The sequence below is a fragment of the Lynx canadensis genome, chromosome B3, assembly GCF_007474595.2.
Source record: "Lynx canadensis isolate LIC74 chromosome B3, mLynCan4.pri.v2, whole genome shotgun sequence".
NCBI classification, from domain to species: domain Eukaryota; kingdom Metazoa; phylum Chordata; class Mammalia; order Carnivora; family Felidae; genus Lynx; species Lynx canadensis.
The window spans coordinates 99991191-100006030 of NC_044308.2; the positions used below are offsets into that span (position 1 = coordinate 99991191).

A 14840-nucleotide genomic window follows, 5' to 3' on the forward strand; every position below is an offset into this window, starting at 1 on the left:
AAAGGATCTCTTTTGCACTGCTGGTGGGAATGCAAACTGGTGCAGCCATTCTAGAAAACAGTATGGAGGCTCTTCAAAAAGCTAAAAACAGAACTACCCTACGACCCAGCAACTGCACTACTAGATATTTATCCAAGGGATACAGGAGTGCTGATGCACAGGGGCACTTGTACCCCAGTGTTTATAGCAGCACTATCAACAATAGCCAAAGTATGGAAAGAGCCCAAAGGTCCATCTATGGATGAATGGATACAGAAGATGTTGTGTGTGTGTGTGTGTGTGTGTGTGTGTGTGTGTGTGTGTACACACAATGGAGTATTACTCAGCAATCAAAAAGAATGAAACCTTGCCATTTGCAACTACATGGATGGAACTAGAGGGTATTATGCTAAGCTAAATTAGAGAAAGACAAATATCATATGACTTCACTCATATGAGGACTTTAAGATACAAAACAGATGAACATAAGGGAAGGAAAGCAAAAATAATATAAAAACAGGGAGGAGAACAAAACATAAGAGACTTATAAATATGGGGAACAAACAGAGGGTTACTGGAGGGGTTGTGGGAGGGGAGATGGGCTAAATGGGTAAGAAGCATTAAGGAATCTACTCCTGAAATCATTGTTGCACTATATGCTACCTAACGTGGATGTAAAATAAAAAAATAAATAAAAATAAAAATAAATAAGTAAATTCTCAACCCAGATCTATTTTCTTGTGGTTCCAAATTCTGGCTCTGGACTAAAGGAGATGCTGGTTGGAATCTAAGCTTCCTCATTTACTGGTTAATTATGTGACTTTGAACTAGTTATCTTACTCTTCTAGAGTAACAATACTCCTATGACTCTTAGGAGAATTCATGAGATAACACATGTGAATCACTAAGCATTTAATAAATGTTAGTTACTATCATTAAACTTAATGGTAGTAATTTATGGGAGTAATAAATACCCCCAAAAAGACTGTCCCATGGATAGTTCTATCAACATATTAATATTTAGGATACTTATAAACATTACAATTCAATTAATTTTAGCATTCATTAGTTATAATATAAGTTTAAAAATCTATGAAAATATAGAACTTTGTGTATTAAAACAGAAAACTTACTGATAGGACTCTCAAGTCCTGCTTCTAACTTCTTAAGCCACAGTAAAAGGTTTTGTTCGGTGATTGCCTGTTCTGAAGGAAATGCAAATACCTGGCCACCTGAATGCAGATTCACCACAACAATAAGAGGAAGGGGAGGCAGAGCATTAAAGTATGTCTGTAGGACTCCTCTTCCCGCAGGAGTATTCTTTCTACAAAAGGGAGCAATTGAATATGTTAGTATTTCTATAATAAAACTATGAAAATAATAGTTTGTATAACATTAAACTTTAAATATAGTATCACATCATTATGTTTGTCCTAAAAACTAAGAGGTCTATAACTATGTTATTAGTAGTCAGATTCTTAAAGAAATTGGCACGGTGTTTCTCTTAGGAGAAAAAAAAGACAGTGATATTTTCATGAAAGCCAGTCATAGTTCAAAGATTTGTCAATTCAGGTTTGATATAATCATTAGGCTCCTCCCAAAGTTGAGCTAAGTGTCTGATCACATGTCAACTCAAAAATTAAATGGTTACAAACTATAAAATAAGATACTTATAATAAATACTACAAATAAAATTGTTTTTCCTCAGATAAAAAGAGAAAGGGGTTAATTTAAAATTAAAAATACTTTTTAAAATTATGAACAAACATGGAAACCATAACTTTTAAGATACCCAGCTTTCCTGGGGCACCTGGGAGGCTCAGTCGGGTAAGTGTCCAGCTTCAGCTCAGGTCCTGATCTCACAGTTCATGGGTTGGAGTCCCGTGTTGGGCTCTGTGCTGATAGCTCAGAACCTGGAGCCTGCTTCAGATTCTATGTCTCCCTTGCTCTCTGCCCCTCCCCCGCTTGCACTCTGTCTTTATCTCTCTCTCAAAAATAAACATTAAACAATTTTTTTAGGGGCTGAAGCACGGAAGATGGTGGCATAGGAGGAGGCTGGGCTCACCTCATCCTGCTGATCGCTTAGATTCCAACCCACATCTGCCTAAATAAGCCAGAAAACTGCCAGACTAGCAGAACAGACTCTCTGGAGCCAAGCGTAGACAAGAGACCCACGGAAGAAGGTAGGAAAGGTGGAGAGGCGGTGCATGCTACAAGGACTGGTAGGAAGGAGTCAGGGCACTGGAGGGGGAGCCCGTGCGGCAAGGCAGAGCTCGCAAAGTCCGGCTCACAAAAGTAGAGGGGCCGGACTGCGTGAGTTCTGATAGCCAGAGGGACTTAATTTCTGGAATGTTAATAGTCAACAGCTCTGCTCTCCAAGAGCAGGGAGGGCAAGAGGATGCTGGGAGAGAGAGTTGTTGAGCCCTGGAAGACAGAGCTCAGCTGGGCAGGGAACAAAGGCAGAGGCAAACACCATTTCCCTCTCCCATCCCCCAGCCAAAATTCCAAAGGGAACCAGTTCCCGTCACCGAACTTGCTTGCACCACGCAAACACCCAACACTGTGCTTCTGTGCATCCATCCCTCTGATGGGTCTGTCTCCCACCCGGAGCTGCAGGGCTCCTCCTGCAGGGGACCACCCACTGCAAAGCTAGGTAAGCCTGCCCCTCCTGCCCCTGTGCACCTTGCGGATCCACCCCGGCTAGTATGCCCTTGGCCAGATCCCATCGAAGCAGCACCACAAGCCTGGCAGTGTGCAAGTAGCCCAGGCAGGGGCCACACCACTCCGCAGGGCCCACACCACCCTGGGAGAGGGGAAGATAAGGTTCATACCAGTCTGACTGTGGCCCCAGTGGTGGGCTGGGGGCAGACATCAGGTCTGACTGTGGCCCTGCCAACCAACACAAGTTACTCCCTACAGCACAGGGGAAGTGCCCTGCAGTTTGGAGCTACTGCACGGACTACCCAAAATGACAAAACAGAAGAATTGTCCTAAAAAGAAACTCCAGGAAGTAGCAACAGCTAACGAATTGATCAAAACTGATTTAAGCAATACAATAGAAAAATAATTTAGAATAATAGTCATAAAATTAATCACTGGGTTGGAAAAAACAGAGGACAGCAGAGATCTATTGCTACAGAAATCAAGGGACTAAGAAATAGTCATGAGACATTAAAAAATGTTATAAATGAGGTGCAAAATAAATGGAGGTGGCCATAACACGGACTGAAGAGGCAGAGGAGAGAATAGGTGAATTAGAAGATAAAATTATGCTAAAAGAGGAAGCTGAGAGAAAGAGAGATAAAAAAAAATCCAGGAGTATGAGGGGAGAATTACAGAACTAAGTAATGCAATCAAACAGAACAAAATCTATATCATAGGAATTCCAGAAAAAGAAGAGAGAAAGAGGATGAAGGTATACTTGAACAAATCATAGCTGAGAACTTCCCTGCTCTGGGGAAGAAAAAAGGCACTGAAATACAAATGTCACAGAGAACTCCCTTCAGATGTAACTTGAATCAATCTTGTTCACTACATATCAGTGAAACTGGAAAACTACAAGGATAAAGAGAAAATTGTGAAAGCAGCTAAGGGTAAACAGTCTCTAACTTATAAAGGGAGACCTATAAGACTAGTGGCAGACCTATCTACTGAAACTTGGCAGGCCAGAAAGGAATGGCAGGAAATCTTCAATATGATGAACAGAAAAAATATGCAGCTGAGAATCCTTTATCCAGCAAGTCTGTCATTCAGAAGAGAAGGAGAGATAAAGGTCTTTCCAAACAAAAACTGAAGGAATTCATCACCACTAAACCAGCCCTACAAGAGACCCTAAGGGGGATTCTGTGAGTGAAATGTTGCAAGGACCACAAAGTATCAGACATCACTACAAGCATGAAACCTACAGACACCACAATGACTCTAAATCCATATCTTTGAATAATAACACTGAATGTAAATGGACTCAATGCTCCAACCAAAACACACAGGGTATCAGAATGGATAAAAAACCAAGACCCATCCATTTGCTGTCTACAAGAGACTCACTTTAGACCTGAGGACACCTTCAGATTGAAAGTGAGGGGATGGAGAACTATCTATCATGCTACTGGAAGTCAAAAGAAAGCTGCAGTAGCCATACTTATATCAGACAAACTAGACTTTAAATTAAAGGCTGTAACCAGAGATGCGGAAGGGCATTATATAATAATTACAGGGTCTATCCATCAGGAAGAGCTAACAATTATAAATGTCTATGTGCCAAATATGGGAGCCCCCAAATATATAAAACAATTCATCACAAATGTAAACAACCTTATTGATAAGAATGTGGTAACTGCAGGGGATTTTAATACCCCACTTACAACTATGGACAGATCATCTAGACACAGGATCAATAAAGAAACAGTGCCCTGAATAATACATTGGGTCCGATGGACTTGACAGATGTATTTAGAACTCTGCATCCCAAAGCAATAGAATATACTTTCTTCTCGAATACACATGGAACAGTCTCCAAGATAGATCACATACTGGGTCACAAAACAGCCCTCCATAAGTATAAAAGAATTGAGATCATACCATGCATACTTTCAGGCCACAATGCTATGAAGCTTGAAATCAACCACAGGAAAAAGTCTGAAAAACCTCCAAAAGCTTGGAGGTTAAAGAACACACTACTAAAGAATGAATGGGTGCACCAGGCAATTAGAGAAGAAATTAAACAATATATGGAAACAAATGAAAATGAAAATACAACAATCCAAACGCTTTGGGATGCAACGAAGGCAGTCCTGAGAGGAAAATACATTGCAATCCAGGCCTATCTCAAGAAACAAGAAAAATCGCAAATACAAAATCTAACAGCACACCTAAAGGAAATAGAAGCAGAACAGCAAAGGCAGCCTAAACCCAGCAGAAGAGAAATAATAGAGATCAGAGCAGAAATAAACAATATAGAATCTAAAAAAACTGTAGAGCAGATCAACGAAACCAAGAGTTGGTTTTTTGAAAAAATAAACAAAATTGACAAACCTCTAGCCAGGCTTCTCAAAAAGAAAAGGGAGATGACCCAAATAGATAAAATCATGAATGAAAATGGAATTATTACAACCAATCCCTCAGAGATACAAACAATTATCAGGGAATACTATGAAAAATTATATGCCAACATTTTGGACAACCTGGAAGAAATGGACAAATTCCTAAACACCCACACTCTTCCAACTTCAATCAGGAGGAAATAGAAAGCTTGAACAGACCCATAACCAGCAAAGAAATTGAATCGGTTATCAAAAATCTCCCAACAAATAAGAGTCCAGGACCAGATGGCTTCCCAAGGGAGTTCTACCAGACGTTTAAAGCAGAGATAATACCTATCCTTCTCAAGCTATTCCAAGAAATAGAAAGGGAAGGAAAACTTCCAGACTCAATCTATGAAGCCAGTATTACTTTGATTCCTAAACCAGACAGAGACCCAGTAAAAAAAGAGAACTACAGGCCAATATCCGTGATGAATATGGATGCAAAAATTCTCAACAAGATACTAGCAAATCAAATTCAACAGCATATAAAAAGAATTATTCACCATGATCAAGTGGGATTCATTCCTGGGCTGCAGGGCTGGTTCAACATTCGCAAATCAATCAATGTGATACATCACACTAATAAAAGAAGAGATAAGAACCATATGATCCTGTCAATCGATGCAGAAAAGGCCTTTGACAAAATTCAGCACCGTTTCTTAGTAAAAACCCTTGAGAAAGTCGGGATAGAAGGAACTTATTTAAACATCATAAAAGCCATTTATGAAAAGCCCACAGCTAACATCATCCTCAATGAGGAGAAACTGAGAGCTTTTTCCCTGAGATCAGGAACATGACAGGGATGCCCACTCTCACTGCTGTTGTTTAACATAGTGTTGGAAGTTCTAGCATCAGCAATCAGACAACAAAAGGAAATCAAAGGCATCAAAATTGGCAAAGATGAAGTCAAGCTTTCACTTTTTGCAGATGACATGATACTATACATGGAAAATCCGATAGACTCCACCAAAAGTCTGCTAGAACTGATACATGAATTCAGCAAAGTTGCAGGATACAAAATCAATGTACAGAAATCAGTTGCATTCTTATACACTAACAATGAAGCCACAGAAAGACAAATAAAGAAACTGATCCCATTCACAATTTCACCAAGAAGCATAAAATACCTAGGGATAAATCTAACCAAAGATGTAAAAAATCTGTATGCTGAAAACTATAGAAAGCTTATGAAGGAAATTGAAGAAGATATAAAGAAATGGAAAGACATTCCCTGCTCATGGATTGGAAGAATAAACATTGTCAAAATGTCAATACTACCCAAAGCTATCTACACATTCAATGCAATCCCAATCAAAATTGCACCAGCATTCTTCTTGAAGCTAGAACAAGCAATCCTAAAAATCATATGGAACCACAAAAGGCCCCGAATAGCCAAAGGAATTTTGAAGAAGAAGACCAAAGTAGGAGGCATCACAATCCCAGACTTTAGCCTCTACTACAAAGCTGTCATCATCAAGACAGCATGGTATTGGCACAAAAACAGACACATAGACCAATGGAATAGAATAGAAACCCCAGAACTAGACCCACAAACGTATGGCCAACTCATCTTTGACAAAGCAGGAAAGAACATCCAATGGAAAAAAGACAGTCTCTTTAACAAATGGTGCTGGAAGAACTGGACAGCAACATGCAGAAGGTTGAAACTAGACCACTTTATCACACCATTCACAAAAATAAACTCAAAATGGATAAAGGACCTGAATGTGAGACAGGAAACCATCAAAACCCTAAAGGACAAAGCAGGAAAAGACCTCTCTGACCTCAGACGTAGCAATCTCTTACTCGACACATCCCCAAAGGCAAGAGAATTAAAAGCAAAAATGAATTACTGGGACTTTATGAAGATAAAAAGCTTCTGCATGGCAAAGGAAACAACCAACAAAACTAAAAGGCAACCAACGGAATGGGAAAAGATATTTGCCAATGACATATCGGACAAAGTGCTAGTATCCAAAATCTATAAAGAGCTCACCAAACTCCACACCTGAAAAACAAATAATCCAGTGAAGAAATGGGCAGAAAATATGAATAGACACTTCTCTAAAGAAGACATCCAGATGGCCAACAGGCACATGAAAAGATGCTCAACGTCACTCCTCATCAGGGAAATACAAATCAAAACCATACTCAGATATCACCTCACGCCAGTCAGAGTGGCCAAAATGAACAAAACAGGAGACTAAAGATGCTGGAGAGGATGTGGAGAAACGGGAACCTCTTGCACTGTTGGTGGGAATGCAAACTGGTGCAGCCACTGTGGAAAACAGTGTGGAGGTTCCTTAAAAAACTAAAAATAGACCTACCCCATGACCCAGCAGTAGCACTGCTAGGAATTTACCCAAGGGATACAGGAGTACTGATGCATAGGGGCACTTGTACCCCAATGTTTATAGCAGCACTCTCAACAATAGCCAAATTATGGAAAGAGCCTAAATGTCCATCAACTGATGAATGGATAAAGAAATTGTGGTTTACATACACAATGGAGTATTACATGGCAATGAGAAGAATGAAATATGGCCCTTTGTAGCAACGTGGATGGAACTGGAGAGTGTGATGCTAAGTGAAATAAGCCATACAGAGAAAGACAGATACCATATGTTTTCACTCTTATGTGGATCCTGAGAAACTTAACAGAAATCCATGGGGGAGGGGTAGGAAGAAAAAAAAAGAGGTTAGAGTGGGAGAGAGCCAAAGCATAAGAGACTCTTAAAAACGGAGAACAAACTGAGAATTAATGGGGGTGGGAGGGAGGAGAGGGTGGGTGATGGGTATTGAGGAGGGCACCTTTTGGGATGAGCACTGGGTGTTGTATGGAAACCAATTTGACAATAAATTTCATATATTGGAAAAAAAAATAAAAAAACTAAAGGAAATAGAAGCAGTACAGCAAGGACACCCCAAACCCAGCAGAAGAAAAGAAATAATAAAGATCAGAGCAGAAATAAACAATATAGAATCTAAAAAAAACCTGTAGAACAGATCAACGAAACCAAGAGTTGGTTTTTTGAAAAAATAAACAAAATTGATAAACCTCTAGCCAGGCTTCTCAAAAAGAAAAGGGAGATGACCCAAATAGATAAAATCATGAATGAAAATGGAATTATTACAACCAATCCCTCAGAAATACAGCAATTATCAGGGAATACTATCAAAATTATATGCCAACAAACTGGACAACCTGGAAGAAATGGACAAATTCCTAAACAGCCACACACTTCCAAACCTCAAACAGGAAGAAATAGAAAACTTGAACAGACCCATAACCAGCAAAGAAATTGAATCAGGTATCAAAATCTCCCAACAAATAAGAGTCCAGGACCAGATGGCTACCCAGGGGAATTCTACCAGACATTTAAAGCAGACATAATACCTATCCTTCTCAAGCTGTTCCAAAAAATAGAAAGGGAAGGAAAACTTCCAGACTCATTCTATGTAGCCAGCATTACTTTGATTCCCAAACCAGACAGAGACCCAGCAAAAAAGGAGAACTACAGGCCAATAACCCTGATGAATATGGATGCAAAAATTCTCAACAAGATACTAGCAAATCGAATTCAACAGCATACAAAAAGAATTATTCACCATGATCAAGTGGGATTCATTCCCAGGCTGCAGGGTGGTTCAACATACACAAATCAATCAATGTGATACATCACATTAATAAAAGAAAAGAACCATATGATCCTGTCAATCAATGCAGAAAAAGCATTTGACAAAATTCAGCATCCTTTCTTAATAAAAACCCTTGAGAAAGTTGGGATAGAAGAAACATACTTAAACATCATAAAAGCCATTTATGAAAAGCCCACAGCTAACATCATCCTCAATGGGGAAAAACTGAGAGCTTTCCCTTGAGATCAGGAACACGACAGGGATGTCCACTCTGACCACTGTTGTTTAACATAGTGTTGGAAGTTCTAGCATCAGTGATCAGACAACAAAAGGAAATCAAAGGCATCAAAATTGGCAAAGATGAAGTCAGGTTTTCACTTGTTGCAGATGACATGATATTATACATGGAAAACCCAATAGACTCCACCAAAAGTCTGCTAGAACTGATACATGAATTCAGCAAAGTTGCAGGATACAAAATTAATGTACAGAAATCAGTTGCATTCTTATACACTAATAATGAAGCAACAGAAAGACAAATAAAGAAACTGATCCCATTCACAATTTCACCAAGAATCATAAAATACCTAGGAATAAACCTAACCAAAGATGTAAAAGATCTGTATGCTGAAAACTATAGAAAGCTTATGAAGGAAATTGGAGAAGACACAAAGAAACGGAAAAACATTCCATGCTCATGGATTGGAAGAATAAACATTGTTAAAATGTCAATACAATCTACACAAAGCAATCTACACATTCAATGCAATCCCAATCAAAATTGCACCAGCATTCTTCTTGAAGCTAGAACAAGCAATCCTAAAATTTGTATGGAACCACAAAAGACCCCAAATAGCCAAAATAATATTGAAGAAGAAGACCAAAGCAGGAGGCATCACAATCCCAGACTTTAGCCTCTACTACAAAGCTGTCATCATCAAGACAGCATTGTATTGGCACAAAAACAGACACATAGACCAATGGAATAGAAGAGAGAACCCAGAATTGGATCCACAAAAGTGTGGCCAACTAATCTTTGACAAAGCAGGAAAGAATATCCAATAGAAAAGACAGTCTCTGTAACAAATGGTGCTGGAAGAACTGGACAGCAACATGAAGAAGAATGAAACTAGTCCACTTTCTTACACCATTCACAAAAATAAACTCAAAATGGAAAAAGGACATGAATGTGAGACAGGAAACCATCAAAACCCTAGAGGAGAAAGCAGGAAGGAACCTCTCTGACCTCAGCTGCAGCAATTTCTTACTTGACACATCCCCAAAGGCAAGGGAATTAAAAGCAAAAATAAACTATAGGGACCTCATCAAGATAAAAAGTTTCTGCATTGCAAAGGAAACAATCACCAAAACTAAAAGGCAATGGACAGAATGGGAAAAGATATTTGCAAATGACACATCAGATAGAGGTTAGTATCCAAAATCTATAAAGAACTCACCAAACTCCACGCCTGAAAAACAAATAATCCAGTGAAGGGGCAGAAAACATGAATAGACACTTCTCTAAAGAAGACATCCAGATGGCCAACAGGCACAAGAATAGATGCTCAACATCACTCCTCATCAGGGAAATACAAATCAAAACCACACAGAGATACCACCTCACGCCAGTCAGAGTGGCCAAAATGAACAAATCAGGAGACTAAAGATGCTGGAGAGGATGTGGAGAAACGGGAACCTCTTGCACTGTTGGTGGGAATGCAAACTGGTCTAGCTGCTCTGGAAAACAGTGTGGAGTTTTCTCAAAAAATTAAAAATAGATCTACCCTATGAGCCAGCAATTGCACTAGTAGGTATTTATCCAAGGGATACAGGAGTGCTGATGTACAGGGGCACTTGTACCCCAATGTTTATAGCAGCACTTTCAACAATAGCCAAATTATGGAAAGAACCTAAATATCCATCAACTAATGAATGGATAAAGAAATTATGGTTTATATATACAATGGAGTACTACATGGCAATGAGAAAGAATGAAATATGGTCTTCTGTAACAATGTGGATGGAACTGGAGAGTGTTTTGCTAAGTGAAATAAGTTATACAGAGAAAGACAGATACCATATGTTTTCACTCTTATGTGGATCCTGAGAAACTTAAAAGATCATGGAGGATGGGAACGGGAAAAAAAAAAAAAAAGTTAGGGAGGGAGCCAAACCATAAGAGACTCTTAAAAACAGAATAAACTGAGGGTTGATAGGTGGTAGGAGGGAGGGGAAAGAGGGTGATGGGCAGTGAGGAGGGCACCTGTTGGGATGAGCACTGGGTGTTGTATGGAAACCAATTTAAAAATGAATTTCATATTAAAAACATATTTTTAGGGGCGCCTGGGTGGCTCAGTTGGTTGAGTGTCCGACTTGAGCTCAGGTCATGATCTCACGGTCCATGAATTCAAGCCCCACATCAGATACTGTGCTGACAGCTCAGAGCCTGGAAACTGCTTCAGTTTTTCTGTCTCCCTCTCTCTCTGCTCCTCTCCCAAGGCACTCTGTTTCTCTCTCTCTCAAACATTAAAAAAATTAAAAATTTTTTTAAGATGCCCAGCTTTCCTGAAACATCACATTCCACATTATGGAAAATAGTGTTTTAATGTGAGAGACCTACAAAGATAATTACCCTGGGGGAAATTTGTCTTAAGCAGTAGACTGTCAGTGAACTCTTCATAGAAAAAAATGTACACTGCCTCATTCTTCTAATTTTTCAAATAAATTAAAAATGAACTTTTCATGTAATGCATTTGAACAATGGATAGTGTGTAGATATGTGAACTGTGTTCACAGACATTAAATGTACACTCACACTCCTTCTCTCTCAAAATAAATAAAAATATAGAAAAAAGAAAGGAAGAAAAATGCCAAAGTATCACAATGTTTATTTTTCTGTATTTGCCAAATTTTCCTCAATGGACATCAATTAATTTTTTTTTAAGTTTGTTTATTTTTAGAGAGAGAGCACACAAATGAGATAGGGGCAGAGAGAGAGAATTCCAAGTAGACTCCACACCGTCAGCACAGAGCTCGATGCCAGGCTCAGTCTCACAAACCATGAGATCATGACTTGAACCAAAGCCAGACACTTAGCCAGTTGAGACATGCAGGGACCCAAATTACTTTAAAAATGAGAAAAATTACTACATCTCAAAATCTGCATGACATGAAAGCAAAGGCAACAAAAGTAAAATAAATAAGTGGGACTACATCCAATTAAAAAGCTTCTGCATATGGGTACCTGGATGGCTCAGTCGATGGAGCTTCTGACACCTGATTTGGGCTCAGGTCATGATCCCAGGGTCAAGGGATTGAGTGCCAAGTCAGCTTTGTGCTGAGCATGGAGCCTGCTTAAGATATTCATTCTCTCTCTCTCTCTCTCTCTCTCTCTCTCTCTCTCTCTCTCTCTCTCCCCCCCCTTCCCCCACTCGCTCGTTCTCAAAATCTTCTATAGACAAAGGAAACCATCAACTAAAATAAAAGGTAAACTGTGGAACGAGAGAAAATATTTGCAAATCACATATGTGGTAAGGGGTGAATATCTAAATGAGGGAAGAACTCACATAACAGCAAAAAACACCAATAATCCAATTAAAAATGGGCAGAGGAACTGAATAGACATTTTTACAGAGAAGACATAAAGATGGCCAAAAGGTACATGAAAAGATGTTCAAGATGAGTAATATTAAGGAAATTCAAACCAAAACCACAATGAGATATCACCTCAAACCTGTTAATATGGCTGGTATCAAAAAGACAAACGATAACAAGTATTGTTGAGGATGTGAACAAAAGGGAACCTTCAAGAACTGGTGGTAGGAATGTATATTGGTGCAACCACTGTTGAAAACAGAGGAGGTTCCTCAAGAAATTGAAAATAGAACTACCATATGACCTAGCAATTCTACTTCTGGGTATGTAGCCAAAGGATATAAAAACAAGACAGTAAAGAAATGCATGCATTTTCATGCTTATTGCAGCATTATTTGCAATAGCCAAGATACAGAAACAACCTAAGTGTCTGTCAACAAATGAATGGATAAAGATGGAATATTATTCAGCCATGAAAAAGAAGAAAATCCTGCCATTTGCTACAACATGGATGGACTCAGGTCATTCCACCAAGTGAAATAAGGCAGACATAGAAAGACAAATACTTCTACGTGAAAAGTCTAAAAAAGTCAAACTCACAGAAACAGAAGAAAAGTGGTTGCTGGGGACTGGGGGTTGGGAGAAATAGGAAGAGGATGGGAAAAGGAACAAACTCTCAGCTACAAGATGAATAAGGTCTGATAATCTCATGTATAAATGGTGACTACAGTTGGTAATGCTATATAGTTGAAATTTGCTAAGACAACAAAACTTAAATCTTAGTCCCCCTCCCCCCGAAAATTAAACATATATATATATATACATTTTTAAAGTCCCCTGCAATTACCACATTCTTATCAATAAGGTTGCTTATGTTTATGAGTAATTGTGTTATATATTTGGGGCTCCCGTATTTGGCGCACAGACATTTATAATTGTTAGCTCTTCCTGATGGATAGACCCTGTAATTATTATATAATGCCCTTCTTCATCTCTGGTTACAGCCTTTAATTTAAAGTCTAGTTTGTCTGATATAAGTATGGCTACTCCAGCTTTCTTTTGGCTTCCAGTAGCATGATAAATAGTTCTCCATCCCCTCACTCTGAATCTAAAGGTGTCCTCAGGTCTAAAATGAGTCTCTTGTAGACAGCAAATAGATGGGTCTTGGTTTTTTATCCAATCTGATACCCTATGTCTTTTGGTTGGCGCATTTAGTCCATTTACATTCAGTGTTATTATAGAAAGATACGGGTTTAGAGTCATTGTGATGTCTGTATGTTTTATAATTGTAGCGATGTCTCTGGTACTTTGTCTCACAGGATCCCCCTTAGGATCTCTTGTAGGGCATATATATACATTTTTAAATGTTTGATGTAATGAATATGTTACTTAGATGGAGGAATCCTTTCAAAATGTATACATGTATCAAATCACCACAATGTACACTTTAAATATCCTAAAATTTTGTCAATTACACCTCAATGGATCTGAAAAAAAAAAATACCAGTCAACAAAATAAAATTCATCGTAGAAAAGAATTCAATCTAAAACAAGGTCATCTTTTAGTTACTAAAATATCCTGACAATATATACACTGGTCCCATATTAACTCCAAAGGTACAGTTAGAGAGTTTCATTTCCTAATGAAAATGTAGTAATTACAGTTTTCTTACCTTTTGCATATTAAAAAATAAAAATATACTTACAGATTTAACCAGCAAGGGGTAAGTGAATCCAAGTGTTTCTCTTTTACCAGCGTCAATATTGCTTTTGTATACTGAGGATTTATGCTGCCATCACTGAATAAAATAAGTAATGGTTTCTGAAGTCTTAAATAAACGGGAAGGTTTTCCACAGTTATTTCTGGCTATTAAAAAAAAAGAAAAAAAACATGGAAAATGATGAGGCATAAAATAGAAAATAATGTTCAGATCAATCATGCAAGTTTAGTCTATAAAATGTAATTAAAACATATTTTAAGTGGTTTTTGCTTTACTGACTAAACCTGTGACTGTCAAGAGCTTTTCATTTTTTTACAATTTTAAAAAATGTTTATCTTTGGGAGAGACTGACAGAGAGAAAGGGAGGGAGAAAGTGGGGTAGGAGCAGAGAGAGAGAGACACACACACACACACAGAATCTGAAGCAGTCTCCAGGCTCTGAGCTGTCGGCACAGAGCCTGACGCAGGGCTCAAACCCACAAACCACCAGATCATAACCTGAGCCAAAGTCGGACACTTCACCGACTGAGTCACCCAGGCACCCCTCAAGACCTTTTTATTTAAGCCCACTTTATCTTAATGAGTTATTTAAAAAAAAAAAAAGTACTAATTTCAAAATAACTTAAACTCCCTGTTTTACAAGGATGTAACACTTCTAATAACTTCCTATGCTAAAATCTGGACCAGATTAGCCAACATGTGACATATGACAAACAAAACTCTTATTGTATCTAACATAAAATTTTTGAAAAAAGAAATGCTGATATTTAAAGATATCTTTCAACATCTGTGATTCCTTAAAAATCTTATTTTGTTTCAATAT

The 14840-nt window shown here is 38.5% G+C and overlaps 1 protein-coding gene across 5 annotated transcripts in view; it reads right to left on the bottom strand.

Moving 5' to 3' along the window:
• Positions 1 to 14840, bottom strand: part of TXNDC16 (thioredoxin domain containing 16) — a 138037-nt gene that overhangs the window by 20101 nt on the left and 103096 nt on the right. For all 5 annotated transcript variants that reach the window (XM_032593710.1, XM_030319105.2, XM_030319106.1 and 2 more), the window contains 2 exons: positions 14003 to 14163; positions 1113 to 1303 (listed from right to left, as the gene is read on the bottom strand). In XM_032593710.1, coding sequence (XP_032449601.1) covers positions 1113 to 1303; positions 14003 to 14163 — 352 coding nt within the window. The remainder of the gene's footprint in view (positions 1 to 1112; positions 1304 to 14002; positions 14164 to 14840) is intronic.